The following is a 20,735-nucleotide window of genomic DNA, read 5'->3' as shown; positions in this document are numbered from 1 at the left end:
GATTTTTAATTTGAATATAATTTAAAGCCTTTGTCTAAAGTACTTGCTATGTATACGTGTAAGATTTACAAAGCTGTTTTACAAATCATCTGTACATAACTTTGCCTGAGTTCATATAGGGAGTAAGTACAGCTGATACTTGACAAGTCAAAAAGAGGGCTTTTGCCTTCCTTGTCTTTGTATATTGTTTTGTCCTGTTTGGCTGTCTCTTGGAGGCCTGGGAAATGGGAAGAGGGGAGGTGGTTGGGGCCTGGGAAAGGTGGAGGGAGGGAAAACTGGCTGGGATGTATGGTATGGGACAAGAATCTTCCTTTTTTTGTTTGTTTGTTTGTTTTTGTTTTTTGTTTTCCAAACAGGCTTTCTCTGTGTAGCTTTGGAGCCTAACCTGGAACTGATTCTGTAGACCAGGCTAGCTTCGAACTAACAGAAATCCGCCTGGCTCTGCCTCCCGAGTGCATTGCGCCACCACCGCCCAGCAAGAATCTATTTTTAATAAAAGAGAAATAAAAGAAAAAGAAATTTAGATATCTTAGAAAGTGGTTACTTTTAGGTTTGAATGTGAAAATGGGTTTCCCATTCTGGCCAATGAGTATCTGTTTTTGTAAAGCCAAAACTTTTCATGTCTTGGAAGTTGATAATATACATGATCTTTTGACTTGGTCTTTAACAGTGGGCAAATTTAGTTACCTAGGTAGCCATTTAGTTGGGAATTGGTAAGGTTTGTAAAGGTTAGGTAATCATTTTCAATTTTTCCGCACTGTATAGGCTCAGTCTAAATTCACTTTGGCCTTAAGACAGAAAGAGCAGTAGACAATGTATAAACAAATCAGCCTGGCAGGTCTGAGTTGTTGTTTGTTCAGTTGTGGTTTAGATACTGAGCACAGTGTTTTACTTGGTTCTGCTTGTAATGTACAATAGCGGGCTTCTGTGGCCAAGCTGGACTTGCCTTTACACTAGTCTTCTTGTTCCAGGTAACTGAGATCCGCCTGAAGTATTTTGATACTGTACCTGTTGCTGCGGCTATGTGTGTGCTTAAAACAGGCTTCCTTTTTGTGGCATCGGAATTTGGAAATCAGTGAGTAATCCCTTTATTGTCTCAATTTACCTTGGTTACCATAATAGTAGAAGTTGCAGAAGGGAGGTGTGGTTTCAGAGCTAGAGAGCTTTTCACAAAATGCCCCCCCCCCCCCCCCCCCCGCAAGCCCTTTCTTTCTCCCTCTTTTTTATAAATCAGTTTTTAAAGTTATTTAAAATTTTACTTTATGTGTATGTGTGCTAAGTGTATGTATATGTGCCATGTGCTTATAGAAAGCCAGAAGAGGGCATCGGAACTAGAGTTCCATATGGTTGTGAGCTGTCAAGATAGGGAGGGATACTGGGAACCAACTCAAGTCCTCTGCAAGAGCAGCAAATGCACTTAAGCCGCCACCGCTACCGCTGCCACCACCACCACCGAGGCATCCCTCTAGTCACTGTTTTTTTGTGTTCATTTTTTTGTTAGCTTCCTTTACTTCAATGGCTTCCATTGCTACCTCTGAATGTCTGCAAAAATATCTTTAGCTGAGTGTGTGGTGTCACATACCTGGGTCCCAGCCCTTGGAAAGCTGAGGCAGGAGAATCTCAAGCCCAGTTTGGGCTACTTCTTGTGCAGACTTAAACTTGAAGTTCATTAGTACCTACACTGCCTGCCCACAACACCGGTGTTCCGTGATGAGGATTTTTTGTTAATGCCTAAAGAGCTATTGGAGTGACTTGTGAGTTCTCAATTTACCTTTCCTCTGCTACTTTTAATCAAGTGCAGAGTTCTGTTTTTACTTCTTTATTTGGTTCCAATCTAAACTTAATTCGATTGGGTTTCCTGTAAAATCCAGTTTTTATAGAGTCTGTCTCCATATCATCTCAACAAGATAGGACAATCCTTACTGACATTTCCTATATCTCTATATTAACTATCTTTGATAGATTTTCATTGCCAAATGGAAGAAATCTAAACTCTAGTCACCAATTTAAAACCAGTATCCACAACTTCAAATTACTTACAAAAATGACAAGGTCTTGCCAGTATCTGCTAACATGTATACAAAACAGTTTACTAATTTAAGTTCACTTACCTCATAATTAAAATGTAGATACTTTCTAGGAGTTTGTGCTATTTCTGCCTTGTCTCCAGACAAGGAAGTGTATGTGGGTATATGGGCAGATGTCAATGTCAAGTATCTTCATCAAGGCTCTTTACCTTATTTCCTGAAACAAGGTTTTGCACTGAATCTGAAGTGTACTGATTTTGTATAGACTGGCTGACCAGCAAGCTCCAGGGATCCAAGCCTGTCTCCTCAGCTCTGGGATTATAGATGGTTACTGCTGAATCTTGATTTTTACATGGATGTTAAGAATCAGAACTTAGTTTCCCCATGCATGTATGTCAAGCATTCTTCCAACTGAGCTATCTATCCCCAGCCCATAATCTTTCCTCAACATGCCATTTGTCTAAGTAGCTTGTTTCATTTGAAATTTTTAAGCTAACTTTGGAAGCAGAACCCATTTCCAGATATACTGAAACATAACTATGCTTAATCATTTATTCATTACCTATGCCAAAGAAAGTTTCTTTGCTTTTCCCCAGTTACTTATATCAAATTGCCCATCTTGGAGATGACGACGAAGAACCTGAATTTTCATCTGCCATGCCACTAGAAGAAGGAGATACATTCTTCTTTCAGCCAAGACCACTGAAAAACCTGGTGCTGGTTGATGAACTGGACAGCCTCTCTCCCATTCTTTTTTGCCAGGTATTCAATCACTACACTGTGCCAGCCTGTTATTAAATTAAAATGTAATCATTTCAAGTTTTCCTTAAATTGAATTGTAGTCTTAAGAGCAACTTGTCTGTGCAATCATTGCTTTGGAAAACTGGTAATTAAAGAGTTCAGGGCCTAAAACCTATCACTCTGAGGAGTATTTGTTTTGAGACAGTCTTACTCTGTGTAGTTCAAATCTAGTTGTGAACTAACTTTCCTCCTGCCTCAGCCTCCTAAGTGCTGGGATTACAGGTTTAAGCTCCCCTGCCTGACCATTGTGCAAGATTCAAGTTCAAGACTGTCCTTGGTGCAGTTACATAAGAGTTGGCTAGCCATATCATAAGCATATATGTAGTAATGGGTCTAATAAATTTTGAAAGTAGTGGTTATGGTAATTGGAATGCCTGAAAACTTATGTTAAAATTGTTTTCATGAGTGACAAAGTTATAATTACCCAGTGTAATTTGACACTTAAGTGGAAGGAAACACTAATATTCAGGTGCAGGTTATATATAACACTTCACTCAATGTCAACGTTCCTGTCTGACTGCTGAACAAATTACATAAGTTTGTTGTGTTTTTTTGAGACAGGGTTTCTCTGTAGCCCTGGCTGTCCTGGAACTCTCTTAGACCAGGCTGGTCTTGAACTCAGAGATCTGCCTGCCTCTGTGTTGGGATTAAAGGCGTGTGACACTAACCCCTGGCTTTTTTTGGTTTTTCAAGACAGGGTTTCTCTGCATTCCTTGCTTTCTTGGAACTCACTCTGTAGATCAGGCTGACCACTACCTCAGAGCCTGCTTCTTCCTGTCTCTGCCTCCTCAGTGCTGGGATTAAGCATGCCACCACCACCCAACAATTTTTTGTGGGTTTTGTTGTTGTTGTTGTTTGTTTGTTTAATGTGGAACACTGGGGCTTTTTCTCATTTCCCAGCCATTATATAATTAAACCAGAGACTAGTTTGTCCCCCCATAGTTGTGTTTAAAAACTTAGTACAATAACATTTTCCCCTTGTTGTGCAGATAGCTGATCTGGCCAATGAAGACACTCCACAGCTGTATGTAGCCTGTGGTAGGGGTCCCCGGTCATCTCTGAGAGTCTTAAGGCATGGACTTGAGGTAAGATGGGAATTTCTTGGTTCTCTTTATGGTGTGGAAAGAAGGCCAGCAAAGAACATCATCTAGGCTTACTTTGATGAGGTCAACGATAAACTACTCTTGTCCCTAAAGTTTATGGAGTTTAGATTACCTTTTCCTTACTAGTATGGTAGCTCCCGGTTCACTCCTTAAGACATCTTGGGGAAAGTAAATAACATTTTCTGTGAACGTTTGAATTAGAGTTTGGTTGGCAAGGTAGGTCTTAAGAGAACTATTGTCTGTTTTTCATCAGTTTTGTTTAAATATAGCCAAGATGACCTTGGTTTTAAATCTGGCTTTACTAAATAGCAACTTTAAACTTTTGTTCTATAAACTTCACTTAATGATGGCATTTGCTTAATGGATTGTTATATGATTAAGACAGCTTAAGATATGGGATGCTGTAACTGGAAAAGCGGAGGCTTGTGTCTAATTTGATCCCCAGTAGGTAGAATTAGGAAGATTTAGTTTGTTCAACGTAGTTGTTTTGGAAATCTAAAAATATTTTCACTGCCAAAATAGTCATTTCGCTAAATTTTGAGTGACCTTGATCAAATTTAGAATCAGCATGTGTGTCTGCTTGACTTTTTTTTCTCTTTCTATCTCACCCCCTCTTTTTGTTTTGTTTTGGGATAGGTAGGGTTTCTCTGTGTAGACCTGGCTGTCCTGAAACTTGCTCTATATACCAGGCTGGCCTTAAAACTCACTGCCTCTGCCTCCTGAGTGTTGAGATTAAAGGCTCGAGCCACCACCCACCTGGCTTCCTTTGTTGTTTTTAAAGATGAGGTCTCACTGTAGCCAGGACTGGCCCCAGGCAGAGCAGTCTCACTGTCCTAACCTGCATGCCAGGAGCTGAAGTTCTCCATTACTTACTGCTCGTTGGCTCCTAGTGAGAATATGCTGCATACTAGTTCTTGCCACACACAAGAAGGAAGCTTTGTGTAGTATAAGAAGGACTCTAGAGTTGCATTTTAATACCTTGCCTTCTGTCCTTACAACTTTATAAGCAGTTTTTGTTATATTTTGAAAATAGTTAAAAAATATATTGCTTTGTTCCTTCTTGTATGTCTGTCTTACTTTGACTATAGTCTTATTTGAATAAAAAAGAAATTTCTATTGAGAAGCATACTTGACATAAAAATTTTACTGATGAAGTTCTTATGTCTTCCTCTTATTCTTGGAAACTGAAAAGGACAGTGCCTTGAATTTTCTTGTTCTTTCTATAAGACATAGTTACATAGTACAATGCATTAAGTGCTCTGTCTCTGGGTCATGTAACAGTATTTAATAAACTTAGAGTGGCTTTATATTAACAGAAAAATTCCAAAGGTAATGAATACAGAGTTCATGTATTAGCTGTCCTTAAGGAGCATCAAAGTGTAGTTGGGGAAAAAATTTGCTTTCTGTGAGCCACTTGTAAGGTGATTGTCAGCCCAGGGATAAAACAGTATTTTTTCTAGTGTATGGCCTTCGCATCTGTGAAGAGATGTGATTTTGTGTTGTAGAAGTTAGAGAAATCAATAAAGTACTGATTTAGATTGTTTCTTTTATTTCCAATGGTGCTTTTCTTTTGTTTCCTTTCTTTCTTTCTTTAAGGGTGTAGACATGGCAAATCCAAAGGAAGTGTATAGTTTGGCTGTAGCCTTCTGAATGTTCTGTGGCTTTTTTGCTGTCTGTAATAGGGCTTGCCAGTGCCGCCAATCTTTGAGGTTTAGGTTCTTTTTTCACTAAGTGGCCCAATTCTTTTACTGTACCGTACGGTGTGAGGCCTTTGCCTTTGGGATATCATTATGTAGTATATTGTGAAAATAGTAGTTTCATGCTCACTGGATCTGTGACTTGCCTGCTGTCCTTTTAGGTATCGGAAATGGCTGTTTCTGAGCTCCCTGGTAACCCCAATGCTGTCTGGACAGTACGTCGGCATATTGAAGGTAAGTGTCCCTTTCCTGGTAGTCAAGATGGGGCTTGGGAACCATTACCAGGGGAAACTTAGAAACTGCATTCATAATACGTCTGTATCACTTCAGCTAGTACCACAGAAACTTCTGGCATGACAGCACATTTTTTGAGGCTTCTTCTGACCAGGGTACCTTCATTCACTGCTGCTCTTTCTGAAGTGCATAGAGAGGTTATAGAGCTGCTGTTTATGTTTTAGTTGCTGCAGCATAAACATTTCAGAATCATCCAGCTGCCTTGTGATGTTTGGATTGATAAAGCTCTGGTTTCACCTGTGTAAGAGGCATGTTCTAAGGGAAAATTGTCTTCTCATTGTACTTGAACTGTTTTCATTGTGCTAAAGTCACAGTGAAAGTCAAGATTATAAATCGTATACTTGTTCAGTTCTCCTGCTTAAGGATGTATAGATTTAGTGGAATCAAATTTCAGAGTAGAAAAGGAGTTGTGAAGGAGATGGAGTCTAAGTTCTTGAATTAAAAATGGTCACCTCACCTTAAAATTGAATGTCTTGTAGCTTGTATGGCACTCTAACAACAAGAATGTCCTGTGACATTGAATTTCAGTCCCATAACAAAACTCTTGTCATGTTTCCTGTGTTCACTTTGGAGCAGAAGGTTATTGTTCTAAGACCTCATTTTCATCTTTTCTGTCAGGAATGTGGAGCTACTGAGATCTGGCCAGCAAACAAAGCTGTGACTGGAAAAGAACTGGGATTCTGCCTGAGGTTTAGATGATCTAGTTTAATAGAACAAGCTGAAAGGAGCTGGGGAATGTGTAGGAGGGGAATTCATTAGAATGCTGCTTTTTTTGTGGGTTTTATTCCCATAGTTGGAATCAAATGAGTTGAAAGGGGAGTGTCAACAGGAAATTGTTAGGATTGTTGTAGCTCAGAAAGTTATTGGATATTTGATTTGAAGAGATTCCTACATTGAATATAATTTCTACATTGAGAAACTAGTAGTTGTTGGTTTGAATTTTGGTGGATTTTGATATTAAGATTCCAGTAAATGTTACCTAGATTAGTTAAACTAGAAAGATGCTTTGAGAGATCTACTATTTTTAAAGGTAGATCTCACTATATACTCAGGCCAGCCTAGAACTTGGTATGTCTTCAGTGGCTTTGCATTCACAGTTTTTTTCTCAGCTTCCTGAGTACAGTGATGACAGGCATGTGTCACTGTGCCCAGCTTCTAACTTTTAGACACTTTTGAAAATTTTAGAGCAGGTTTAGGTTTGCAGAAGTTACTCTTCATTTTTATGAAGTAAAGACAGAAAAATCTCAAGTGTTGACTCTAAAGCCAGTATGTCTAAATAATAGCAGAAAATTGTCTCCTGAATCCTAGTTCAGTGCTCATTTTGACTAACTCTGATGGGAGTCTAGAGTCTTGGGTTCTTTGTGCTTTCATCCTGGAGTCATCTTTTCAAAGTACTCAACGTAGAATTTCTGCCTCCGAACACTTGTCATAGAAAAGAGACTGAAGTACTTCATTGGTAAAGCAGTTGACAAGCATGCACAGGGCTCTGGTCCAGATCCTATATTGTAGAACCACCAAAAAAGAAAAGACGGGTGTCTAACTCCTGTGTGCACTGATGGGATGAAAGGTGCAAGCCTGCTGGCAGGAGGATTGTAGGACAGGAAAGAGGCTTATTTGAAAGTAAAGAAAGGTATTGTAGAGAGAGAAATGTTTGCTGATGGAAGTGATGGGCAGTTTCTAGTGTGACGAAACTGGTTGTTCGCTGTTAAATTTCAAAATCTAGGTAGCAACTATTTCCTGATCAGTTTTTCTTTTTACTGTACTTTGGGACAATTACCCACAAAAACATGTTAGGTTTTCTGGTCATTTTCTTTCCAGATACCCCACGTTACTATTGAGTGAGCATTCCTCTATCCACACGTGTTTCCGTCTTCAGGCAAATACTAACCTTGGCTGGTACTTGGTGATGCATACTACCAATACCAAGCCTTTTTTTCTCTTCCACAGGTGGCTGGTGAAGGTGCTGATTATCACAGGTGTGTACCTACTGCTAGGGTCTACTGTGGGATCCTATAGGGAAAGGGATGACCTGCACAGAATACTGAGGCTGCCCTAATGGTGTCTCTCAGAGGGAACTTTGCAGGTGGATGTCAGTGTGCATTGTAGTGACAGTCACCCATCTGCTTGCTTATCAGCTGGTCTAAGGCAGAAATTAGGCTCTCCTTTCCCCCAGAGTCTGGACAGTAGAACTAGTTGGCATTCATGAAACTGAAAGAATGTGTAACTAGCAACCACAGCTTAATTCTCTTTTGGAATTACCCATTCCAGATGTATTGACTGAAAGACTAGGACCTCAAGAAATATATGATATATCATATTAAACTGAGGCAAGGGAAGAGCTAGGTACTCTGAATATCAAATGAGAATGAAATGCAGGAAGCTCTGTCATCTGCATTATGCCTTGTGTTACCTTTTGGAGAGGGCTATTTGTAATGGAGTTAGTTGATCATAAGGCATTCCCTCTCTGGGCTGCTTCTGTAGTGCTCAAAAAAGGGGGGAAGGAGAAAGAGAAAGAGAATTATACTGAACTTGGGCCTAGAGCTGTTCTCTTACCCTAAGAGATTCTTCACTTAGACAGAAAGTAATATTTTTGTAAGACTTAGAACCTCTAGAAAAAGACATTGTGATTACTTATAATTCTTATACTGTGCCTGAAGCTTGATTTTTGTTTTAAATGTCAGCTTTTACCGTGTAATTTCCCTAAGAGTAATTAATCTGCTTCAGAACATCATTGCTGGAGAATGGAAATGGTAGAAGTTATAATGTGCTTAGTATTTACTGGGAAATAGGTGTTTTCAGGAAATTTGTAATTAAAAGAGCTTTTAAAGCTTTAGGCATTGTTCTCTCACTTGTTGAATCATTTAGTCAGAATGTGACCCCTGTTTAAGTGAATTGAACATTTGCTTTATATCCGAGTAGTCTTGACTTGTGGTTAAAGGGAAGGTGTAGACCTGGGCACCCCTTCTCAACCCCATTCTCTTAATGTGTAAGTCAAAAATTGTAAGACTTCTGTTCCAAAAACTCCCTTTCCCTCTGGACTGAGGGAAGACCTTGGAAAAAATGGCCAGTTAAAAGTCCTTTGTGGGTTGGCTTTAATTTAGTCTTACACAGCTTTCAAGGTACCAAATTTTAGTAAATAGGAACATGGGATATGATGTGTCCTTATAAAAATAAGCAATTTATTACTATATGTCAGAAATTTCCAGGTCAAAGTTCAGAGCTGGAATAAAGTTTTAAGTTTGTTGTGTGGAGATGAATTTAGGTCTTTCTGTAAACTATTAAGAATCCATTTAAAGACAACTATATCCTAATTGACTTTTTAAAATATTATTTACTTATTATGCTGTATGTGTGGGCACACATGCCGCAGTGTGCATGTGGAGTGCAGAGGACCACTTTGTGGAGTTACTTCTCCATCCATCTTTACGTGGCTCCTGTGGGTGGGACTTGGATCATTGGCCCTGTGCAGCAAGCACCTTTACCCTGAACCATCTCATCAGGCCCTGAGTCATTTATGATAGCAGACGGTGCTTGGTGTTGTAAAGCCATTTTATATAGTGTCTCCACAGCATTTGACACATTCTAAGAGCTACAACAGTACAATTGTACAACAGCACCAAGTGTGTGGTCCAGTACTACTTATGTTTTGAAAGTTGTATTTGTACTTTGTGAGTTATTACTCCACTGGTCTAGCAATCAGAGCTTGCCTGTTGGGAAAGGTCTTTGGTTCTTGCTTTTCAGCTACCCTGTTGCATACATGTATTATTAACTGGAAGTTTTGTCAAACAGCACTTACCCTACTGTGTGAAGCAGTTTCATAACATTATATTATTTCTGTTATAAAATACTGATTACAACTCACCAAACTGTATGTCCTGCTAATGGGTAGCACTATGTAGACTATACCATAACATGTCTTTACTTCACCCTCCTATAAAGAATGCTGATTCTATTAATTCTGATAGTAAGTAATTTTGGAGTAATACAAACCAAAAATGGCCCTTGGTGTGGGTGGACTAAGTAGGTTCGTCCTGTGGCATTGAGCTCTGACAAGGCTTAGGGCAAGCAGAGCTCTATAGCTGCTAATCTAGTTTAGTGCCTTACTCTGTTATCCGGTCCTTTGTTTAGCTGATTTCTGGGGTGGGAGTAAAGGTGACAAAAAGTTGATGTAACAATACAGATGTAGAGTGGGGGGGGAAATCTTACTAAAAACAATCCATGTGCCTTTATTAAGTATGTATCCAGTGTTCTCTATTGTGAATGTAGGCAACTCAGAAGTTGTTTTATTCTGTAGAGTAAAAGTATGGGAAATAGTTGGCCTTTGACATTGGGATTGTGGGGGAGAACAACTATTAAGGTTGCCTTTATATAGAACTCAAGATCTTATGACCTTGAGAAACTCATTAGTATTTGTTTATTCAGCTACATTATGAAAAGCAAATTCTATTAAGATTGCTCTTAACCACTGTGTTGTTAACATTTTTAAACAGTGAAAAACCAGAGAGGTCAAGGACTTGAAAATATCAACATTCTCCCTTCCCCCATTTCCTGCTTAACTGGTAGTCTTCTCATTCCCAGTAGGGCTAGTTTATAGCCCTAGAATAACTAAATATTCTCAGGCCTCCAGTAGTTCATTTTAGTCACTATACATTGTATTCTTATGTTAGCTCCCTTTAGGGGTCTTTTGAGTTTTTTTAATTGTTGTTTTATTTTTGTTTGGTTTGGTTTGATTTTTTTTTTTTTTGATGTTTATTTCAACACAGGGTCTCACTACATAGTCTTAACTTCCTTGAACTCAAATCTACCTGCCTCTGCCACCTTTAAGTGATTGGATTTGAGGGGTATCCTACCACACCTGGCTAGTCTCTCTAGTTCTCTTAAAATATTCATTAAATGGGTTGAAATTAAGCAGAGTTGCCCATCGTGCAGGAAACTCTGGGTTCCATTCCCAGCACTTTATAAGCTGGGCATGGTGGTGCATTCCTGTAATTCCAGTACTCAAGAAAGAAGAGTCCGAGGGGTTTAAAGTTCAAGGTCATATTTGGCTATATAGTGTGTTTGAGTCCAACCATGTATTTATTTATTGTCCCCTATGATTTCTTTAGCAAATATCTGAAGAAAATCCTAGTTTTCAGAGATATGAGAGGAAAACATTTGTACTCAGTGTGTTTGGGCATTTATTTGTAGGTTGCTAGGACCCTCAGTCATCTTTTGGGCCATCCCATTCTGTGTATGCATGTGTGTAGTGACTGCACATAGGAATGTTGTGGAAGGTTTCTGAAACTCTTAGTGTCTCAATTGCCTTTCTAATGCTAGTAAATTTGAGTTCTTTCCTAACCATTTCTTTCTTTTCTTTTTTCAGATGAATTTGATGCCTACATCATTGTGTCTTTCGTGAATGCCACGCTTGTGCTGTCTATCGGAGAGACTGTGGAAGAAGTGACTGACTCTGGGTTCTTGGGCACCACTCCAACCTTGTCCTGCTCCTTACTAGGAGATGATGCACTGGTTCAGGTGAGCTTGCTATGTCTTTCCTTTGCCCATCATGTTGTAATGCCGCCGTGTGCTCATATTCCCGTCTCTCCATTCTCACCTTCCAGAAAACTATAGGGGGTACATATGTTTTATCAACATATAAAAGTGTACTGAGAGTTAATTCCTTTCAGATTTTTACTAAGCAATTTGGAGAATTTGAAACCTAACATTTCCTCTCAGTTTGCTATTTCTGTTAATAAAACCCCATTACTGCTGTTCTCATCTTTAATAACAAGTAGGCTTTGAACTGATGGGGCAAAGCATGAACTTTAAAGAAAATTCTTTTTTTTTTGTGTGTGTGTGTGTGTGTGTGTGTGTGTGTGTGTGTGTGTGTTTTTTGTTTGTTTGTTTTTGTTTGTTTTTTGTTTTTGTTTTTCGAGACAGGGTTTCTCTGTGTAGCTTTGTGCCTCTCCTGGAACTCACTTGGTAGCCCAGGCTGGCCTCGAACTCACAGAGATCCGGCTGGCTCTGCCTCCCGAGTGCTGGGATTAAAGGCGTGCGCCACCACCGCCCAGCAAGAAAATTCTTTAAAAATTGAATTGTCTGCTGGGCGGTGGTGGCACACGCGCCTTTAATCCCAGCACTTGGGAGGCAGAGACAGGCGGATCTGTGAGTTCAAGGCCAGCTTGGTCTACAGAACAAGTTTCAGGGCAACCAGTACTGTTACACAGAGAGACCCTGTCTTGAAACTCCCCCCCCCCCCAAAAAAATTGTCTGGGCTCTACTAACTCTAGTTGATACCTTAATTGCATGAGTCTAGGTTTGCCAGGTATGAGGATCATTCTGGGTACTCGAATTGCTATTGGATTTTATTCTTCGACTGACTTCTAGGTGTATCCAGATGGCATTCGACACATACGAGCAGATAAGAGAGTCAATGAGTGGAAGACTCCTGGCAAGAAAACAATTGTGAAGTGTGCAGTGAACCAGCGACAAGTGGTGATCGCCCTGACTGGAGGAGAACTTGTCTATTTCGAGATGGATCCTGTATGTTATTTGTTTTATTGTTGTTGGCCATTATGGTTCTAGGGGTGGGATTCTGAAGCATTGGTAATATTACCTGTAGCTGAAAGTTTTCCTGTGTCCTGCCCAGTCTGCAGCCGCTCAGACACAAGTAAACACACTTATATTAATTAAAACTGCTTGCCCATTAGCTTAGGCTTACTACAGACTAGCTCTTACACTTAAACTCAGGCCATTTCTGTTAATCTGTATGTTGCCACATGTTCCATGGCTTTACCTGTGTGACATTGCATGCTGCTTCCTGGACAGTGGTCTGGCATCTCATTCAGCCTTCCTCTTCCCAGAATTCTCCTTGTCTGCTTATCCTGCTATACTTCCTCCCTGGCTACTGGCCAATCAGCATTTTATTTATCAACCAATCAGAGCGACATATTTATAGCATACAGAGCAACATCACCCATCAGTTATCAGAATATATAATATCATCAGTATATGTATCTTATAGATGTATTCACAGCGAAGAATTGATAATGAATGGGTTCGTAAGACAGTCTGGCCTTTTTTTTAAAAGATTTAATATTGTGTATATGTAATTGTGCCCGAATGAGTTTATGTGCACCCTGTATATGGAGGACAGAGTGTTGAATCGCCTCCTGGAATCTGAGTTGTAAGTCATTATGTGGGTGTTGGTAAACAAACTGGGTTTTGCTAAGAGCAGAGCAGTAAACACAACCCTTGAGCTGTCTCTCCAGTCCCAATCTGGCCTTTTTTGTTTGTTTTCAAGGCAGGATCTCTCTGTGCAGCCTTGGCTGTCCTGGAACTTGCTCTGAAAACCAGGTTGGCCTTCAATTTATCTGTCTCTGCCTCCCGAGTGCTGGGATTAAAAGTGTGCGCCACCACTGGCCCACCTTCATTATCTAACGAATATTTGACAAAGATTTATTTTCTCCTGTTTCACCTTTATTTTTTAATTGTGTGCGTGCGCACGCGCGTGCTCTCGCTGTCTACATTTACAACATTATGTCAGAAGAGGGCATCAGATCCCACTGTAGATGGCTGGGAGCCACCACCTGCTGGTTGCTGGGATTAGCACTCAGGACCTCTGGAAGAGCAGCCAGTCTTAACCACTAAGCCATCTCTCCAGCCCCCAGTTGTTTGTTTCATTATATTTTGTTTTTTTTAGATGGGTTCTGATGTAGGATTCTAGGCTGATGTCAAACTCACAGCAGTCCTCCTGTCTTGGCTTCCTAAATGTTGGGATTACAGTCATGAATCATTGTGTCTGACTTTTGCTATTTTATATGGAAATGTATCCAGAACTTACCTTACTCTTAAAATCTCTAGTAGAATTGAGATTTGTTTTTGACCATGTTTCAGTTCACTTTTACTCTGGTATTTTTGGCAGGGGAGTTTGTCTTTGAGGTGGTCTCACGCAGACTAAAATGGCTTTGAACCCCTGGTTCTCTTCTGTCTCCATGTGCTAAAATTATAGTCTTGCAGTACCACAGCTGGCTTCATTCAGGGTTCTCATGAAGTTTATATATTTGTTTCCTGATCTAGGTTAGTCTATGTTTGTGCCACATCCTGCTTTTTGTCAAAGATCTCTTGATTTTCTTTCCCCCTGAGGCATTAATATGTTTGACATTAACCTGTGAAGTTGATTATGGGACCTTAAATGGTGAAGTTCTTGGTCGTTGACTATTACAAAAGGAGTGAGATGTGAGACGGTACTAGTAATGTAGCTCAGTTGGTAGCTCACCAGCACTTGAATAAACTGCGTGTGTCAGGACCTTTTGTAATCCCAGTGCTCAATGGAGGCAGCAGGGCCTAAAGTTCAAGCTCATCCTTGTCTACATAGCTAGTATATGCATGAAACCCTGTTTCAAAAGCAAAAAGGTGGTAAGAGGAGACCAAAAAAAAAAAGCCTTAACTCATCTTCCTTTCCTAGGCCCAGAGTTTTAGGGTGGATTATAGCATATAGACCTATTTTGTTTTCCTTCCTTATAGTCAGGCCAGTTGAATGAGTACACAGAACGGAAAGAGATGTCAGCAGACGTGGTGTGCATGAGTCTGGCCAACGTGCCCCCAGGAGAACAGCGATCTCGATTCCTGGCTGTGGGGCTGGTGGACAACACTGTCAGAATCATCTCCCTTGACCCATCAGTGAGTAGTACCCTCTGTTTTGTGGGTGGGAACTAACTACTTGGATCCCTACATTCGTACCTGTTGTCTTTCCCTCCTCTCTCTCCTTATTTTTTGTGTTTCTAGAGGTCCAATAGTCTGATCTCTCAGGCACAGTTTGGCAGGCTCTAAACTGCTGCTGCTTTTTATTCTCATAGCAACCTCAGGAGTCCTCACTGTAGTTTAAGGATGTTGATTTGAAACTACTAAATATTTCTTTGGCATAAGGACATTGAATTACTTTTATGGTATATTTTCTATTTCATCTATATTACTTGTGTTTTGCTTGCTTGTCTGTATGTGCACCAGAAGGTGTCCGATCCCCTGAAATGGATAATTTTGAGCCACCCTGTGGATCCTGGGTGCTTGGCTCCTCTGTGAAAGCAACAAATTCTTTTAACTACTGGAACCATTTCTCCAGCCTTACTATTATTTTCAGGGAGATACTGTTTGCTTACTTTGACCATTATCCCCTTTGACAAAAAATAAACAAGAGTTCCCTAAGTTTATTCTGATATTTAGATTTAATGGCCCTCTACTGCCTCAGTTTACTTTTGGGGTTTTCTTTTGCCCTCGAGAAAGATCCTCCTTCAGTCCTAATAATCTGTGGGTGTATTCTTTTCCAAAATTGATTCTCTTACGGCTCTTTTTTGTTTTTCTCCCTTCCGCAGGACTGTTTACAGCCTCTGAGTATGCAGGCTCTCCCAGCCCAGCCTGAGTCTCTGTGTATTGTGGAAATGGGTGGGACTGAGAAACAAGATGAGCTGGGTGAGAGGGGCTCTATTGGCTTCCTGTACTTGAACATTGGACTCCAGGTAAGAGGTCCTGGGGCTCATCTTGGTGTCAGGCCTGCTGTAGCCACCACCTCTTCCTTTATCCAGTACAGACATTTTTCTTTGCCCATGGTTCCAGATAGCCACTTTATGAAAGTCACTTTATAGTGCTGTCATAGATTCACTTTTCTTAGTACTTAGAAGGTATGAACCTGGCCTGGAAATCGTATGCACAAAGAATCTTCATATCTGGTAAAAATGTTTTGTGATTGATGCTTTGGAGAGTCCTCAGTAGTCATCTGTAGTTCCACAGTATTCCTGCCTTTTGAAATGAATATCTCACAGCTATAATTGACTATATTAGCTTTAGTGAAGCCCTGGATGTTTCTGTGGTCAAGGCAGTTGAGCTTGTCATTGCACTCTGGAAAACAGGAACCTAGCATAAGATAGTAATGCGCTCATTATGTCCTTCTAATTTCCTTAATCAGTATTTACATAGAGGCGCCATTACAAGTTTAAATTGTAGTTTCTCCTTTAGAAATACTCAGACATGAGACACAGATTAAACTGATACAATGGGCCTTCATCCCCCTTTTTCTTAGAGTATTTGAAAGTAAATCCAAAGCAATAAATCATTCCACCTTGTAGCACAAATCCTAATTGGTCTTAATAAAAACCTGGAGCCAGATATCGGGGTAAATGATGAAAGATCAGAAAGAAAGGAACAAGCCACAGCCACCTCTCACCTCACCAACTCCTCAGCCGAAAGGACTGAGCTCCTTTCTTGTCCAGCCATATTACTTCCTGTCTCTGCCTCCCTAGTGCTTGGATTAAAGGTGTGTGCCACCACTGCCTTGCCTCTATGGCTAACTAGTGGCTGGCTTTGCCCTCCGATCTTAGGCAAGCTTTATTTGTTAGATCATACAAAATGTCACCACACCACCTATACTTAGTAATGTGTTTTGCTTTAAGGAACTAGTATTGTCATATCCACCAAGATTAGTAACAGTTTCTGAATATCTGATATTTTGTGCATGTTGTAATTTCCTCCTGAAAAATTATGGTTAGTGCAGACCATAGAAGTTGATGACTTTCATTCCTAACTATTTTGGGTAAGGGAAAGAGTAGTTACAGTGCTGCTGTTCACTCTGTTGCATCCCACTAGGAAGTACATGATGTCTGGAAATGTTTGAAATCAAGTCTCTGTAAGACAAAATGAGGTTTATCCCTTTGCTCTAAACATCCTTTGTACAGGAAAGGGATAAGGGCTCTCCCACCACCACCACCCCTTCTTTAGTCACTAATTTTACAGATAAGAAGTTAGGGCCATAACAGTCATCCTAGTTGAGTCTGATAAAGTAGGAATTTTGTTGGTGTGAGTGGTTTCTCTTGTTGTTGTTGTTGTTGTTTTTCTTTTTTTTTTTTTGTAAGGGGGACCCATTAAACTACTGTCTTTTCTTTAATTTTTGTTTGTTTGCTTCATTTTTTTTTTTTTTTTTTTTTTTTTTTTTTTTTTTTTGGTTTTTTCGAGACAGGGTTTCTCTGTGTAGCTTTGCGCCTTTCCTGGAACTCGCTTTGGAGACCAGGCTGGCCTCGAACTCACAGAGATCCGCCTGCCTCTGCCTCCCGAGTGCTGGGATTAAAGGCGTGAGCCACCACCGCCCGGCTGTTTGCTTCATTTTTGATAGAGGTTCCCCTTGAAGATAGTCTATTTGACCCCACTATATTGCTACCTTCTTGCACAGTTAGGTTCTGTTTGCATCATAAATATTCTTTGAGCCTTGAATTGATCATCCCTAAGAACCTTGTTCTTTTGTGGTGAAATGATACTGAAGAGATACCATAGTCAATAGATCTTGGTTTTTAGCTGTGGATCTGTTTTTAAATTTCTAAGAATTTAACAAATGAATTTGTTTTAATGTACAGGATACACATACATGTATTTATATAGTGAGAAGTGGTTTTTACTTAGATGCTTAGTAACTAAGAGAATGAATGAATTGCTGATTGTTGGGGTGTTGTAATTTGTTTTATGTTGTTTCTGTCATCTGTTAAGTAGCCAAGGGAAAGTCTCATAGTTAAAAAGTTTCCATGAGTAAGCTTTACCTATTCATATCTTTTCAATTAGAATGGTGTGCTACTGAGAACTGTCCTAGACCCTGTCACTGGTGACCTGTCTGACACTCGAACTAGATATCTGGGGTCCCGTCCTGTGAAACTCTTCCGAGTCCGGATGCAAGGCCAGGAGGCTGTAAGTAATAAGATGTTTGGATATTGGTCCCGCTGTGAACTTTCTGACTAATTCACTTTATAGATTGTTTGTTTGGTTGGTTGGTTTGGTTTTTCGAGACAGGGTTTCTCTGTAGCATTGGTGCCTGTCCTGGATCTTGCTCTGTAGACCAAGCTGGCCTGGAACTCACAGAGATCTGCCTGCCTCTGCCTCCCGAGTGCTGAGATTACAGGCGTGCCCCACCACTGCCTGGCTGTCATGGGTTCTTGAGAGTTTTCTAAAGGGTAGTCCACGGCATGGCACTGTGACATAAGGTTATAGGAAGTTTCAGTATTGGTTCTTTTCTTAAGGCTGGGCTATCAGGCATGGGAAAAGCTGGAAACCTTCTGTTCAAGGCAGGATTATAGTTAATACTATGACTCCCTACCTAATAGGAAAGGGGGCCTTGTCTTTATAGTAGAATTAACATTGCTGGCTGCTGTGCTAGTTCTCAAATGTTACATTCTTTAACTCGACAGCCTTCTAGCCTTGTAATAGAATCTCTCATTTATACTCCAGAGAGTCATGATTGATGTAGCTAGATGTTTTTGTTTTTCTCTACAATAAGCCTTATGCTGTCTCTTCTTTGGGCTCCCTTTGCTTAAAGCAGCTTTGTGGGTTTCTAAAATTAGAGACCAGAGTCGGGGTTATGTGTTTGATCAATCTGTGTTTGAGCTTTCCCCAATATGATTAGAGTTCTTTCCTCTCCAGGTTTTGGCCATGTCCAGTCGCTCGTGGTTGAGCTACTCTTACCAGTCCCGTTTCCATCTCACCCCTCTGTCTTATGAAACCCTGGAGTTTGCATCAGGCTTCGCCTCTGAGCAGTGTCCTGAAGGCATTGTTGCCATCTCCACCAACACCTTGAGGTGAGAAAATCCTTATGTCTGGAGCCCAGCAGGAAGCCTTTCTGCCAAGGCCTCAGCCTGTGGTTCTGTGAGAGTTGGAGGAGTTTGTACAGCGATGGCTAAGAGCCACCTCTTTACCAGGAAAGGGTGTTGCAGTTGAAAGTTACTTGGCTCAGGATTTCAGAACCTGTGAGCCAAGTTTCAATGCTTGGCGTTTAGCTTCTGTTTAGACTTTTTTGGAGCCAAGCTTTAAAACTTACAACAAAAAAACCTTTTTCCTTTTTCTTTTTTCTTTTCAAGACAGGGTTTCTCTGTGTAGTTTTGGTACCAGCTGGCCTCGAACTCAGAGATCCACCTGGCTCTGCCTCCCTAGTGCTGGGATTAAAGGCTTCACAACCACTGTCTGGCACAACAATGTAATCTTGTACTTTAAGATTTCTGTTTCCTGGTGAAATGGTCCTGTCGCTGGATTAGTTTTAAAGCAAGTATCAAATGTCAAATCTCTTAATTTTTTCTTACTGTGTTTTCATCTACAGAATTACATCTTAATTTTAATTAATTAGTTTGTTAGTTTTTCCAGACAGGGTTTCTCTGTATAGCTCTGTCTATCCTGGAACTAGCTCTGTAGACCATGGTTTTCTGGAATGCAGAGATAGCCTGCCTCTGCATCCTGAGTGCTGGGATTAAAGGCGTGCGCCACCACTGCCCAGCTGAAAGAGTTTTGAAAGAGTGAAATTAAACTGTGTGTGGTAGCTCATGTTACCCTAATCCCAGTCCTACCTGTGAGGGTAAGAGATCAGAAATTCAAGGTCATCCTCAGGCATATGAAGTTCAAGGCCAGCCAGGCATGGTGATGGATCAAAGAAAAAAGTAGAATTGCTAGTAACATGGTAATTCCACTCATTATTTAACTTTGAATAGCTACTAGACTGCCTTTGGAAGTTCACAGAAGCCAAGAAGATAGAATTACTGTTTCACACCATTCTTGCAAACTCCTGCTTTATGTCTTTGATTCTAGTTACCTTAATAGGTGTGTAATGGTTTTAAAAGACTTGTTATTTCCCTACTATCTAATGATGTTGAACATATTTTTAAGGTTTTTCGTGTGTGTGTGTGTGTGTGTGTGTGTGTGTGTGTGTGTGTGTGTGTAAGTGTGCGTGAATCATTTTAAAATAGAGGTTTTTTCTAAGCATGTAAGTACTCTCTAAGTAGCCATCTATGTTAGTTCATTGTGTATCTTAATATATTTGAGTCCGTGTATAGCCTATATTCTTTCTCCTCCTGGTCACTTAGTAAAGCATGCTATGTATATTGCTTTATTCTGTGCTTTTCTCATTTAGTAATATGTCTTGGAAATTACTCAGTATTATGAAGTTCTGTTAGATAGATGTACCATAGTTCATTTATCTAGTCTTTTTTCTTTTTTTGATGTTTTTGTTTTGTTTTGCGATCATTGTGAGGGTGAACCTTGCAGAGGTCAACAGGCAGCTTTGTGAAGTCCTCTTCTACCCTTATGTGGTTTTTGGCAAGCACCTTAAAGTGCTGAGCCATCTCACCAGCCTGATTTTTATTTTAAATTTATTTTTACTCATCTTTTTTTTAGGTCTGTGTGGTGTGTGTGAGAGAATGGAATGTACTACACAGCACACATGGAGTTCAGAGGGCAGCCCTTTGGAATTGGAGTCATTTCTCTCCCCATCCCCTTTTCATGGGTTTTAGGGATTGAACCCAGGTTTGTCAGGCTTGTACAGCAAGAACCTTAGCCTAGGCACTGTAGAGATAGCTCAGCAGTTAAGAGCACTGGCTGCTCTTCCAGAAGCCCTGGGTTCAATTCCCAGCACGTGGCTGCTCACAGCTATCTATAACTCTAGTTCCAGGGGACTCAACACCCTCGTATAGACATATACAGGCAAAACACTAATGCACATAAAATAAAAATAAATTTGTAAAAAGGAATCTTGGCTGAGCAGCTTTGGTACACACCTTTAATTCCAACACTGGGAGGCAGAGCCAGCCTGGTCTACAAGATCCAGGATAGGCACCAAAACTACATGGAGAAACCCTGTTTCGAAACAAAAAAAGAAAAAAGGAATCTTAACGTGCTAGAGCCATCTCTTGTCACTGATGTTATGCTTTTAACAGTGAAAATCCTGCTGAACATGTCAGTCTGTGTGTAAATAAACCTGTAGAATGCATTTTTGGCTATGTTACTGGAGCAATATGTTTCATTTGCCATTTTAGATAATT

At 40.3% G+C, this 20,735-nt stretch overlaps 1 protein-coding gene across 1 annotated transcript in view; it reads left to right on the top strand.

Annotated features, from left to right (window-relative positions):
* Sf3b3 (splicing factor 3b subunit 3) overlaps positions 1–20,735 on the top strand; it is a 39,798-nt gene that overhangs the window by 10,353 nt on the left and 8,710 nt on the right. Inside the window, exons 8-17 of the mRNA XM_006974100.4 lie at positions 972–1,075; positions 2,624–2,789; positions 3,818–3,913; positions 5,790–5,862; positions 11,285–11,436; positions 12,289–12,444; positions 14,428–14,583; positions 15,273–15,416; positions 17,503–17,625; positions 18,355–18,509. Of these exons, the coding sequence (XP_006974162.1) occupies positions 972–1,075; positions 2,624–2,789; positions 3,818–3,913; positions 5,790–5,862; positions 11,285–11,436; positions 12,289–12,444; positions 14,428–14,583; positions 15,273–15,416; positions 17,503–17,625; positions 18,355–18,509 (1,325 nt within the window). The remainder of the gene's footprint in view (positions 1–971; positions 1,076–2,623; positions 2,790–3,817; positions 3,914–5,789; positions 5,863–11,284; positions 11,437–12,288; positions 12,445–14,427; positions 14,584–15,272; positions 15,417–17,502; positions 17,626–18,354; positions 18,510–20,735) is intronic.

Source organism: Peromyscus maniculatus, chromosome 5, assembly GCF_049852395.1.
Source record: "Peromyscus maniculatus bairdii isolate BWxNUB_F1_BW_parent chromosome 5, HU_Pman_BW_mat_3.1, whole genome shotgun sequence".
NCBI classification, from domain to species: domain Eukaryota; kingdom Metazoa; phylum Chordata; class Mammalia; order Rodentia; family Cricetidae; genus Peromyscus; species Peromyscus maniculatus.
Note: the sequence above shows the minus strand (reverse complement) of the source record. Positions and strands in the feature narration are given on the sequence as shown.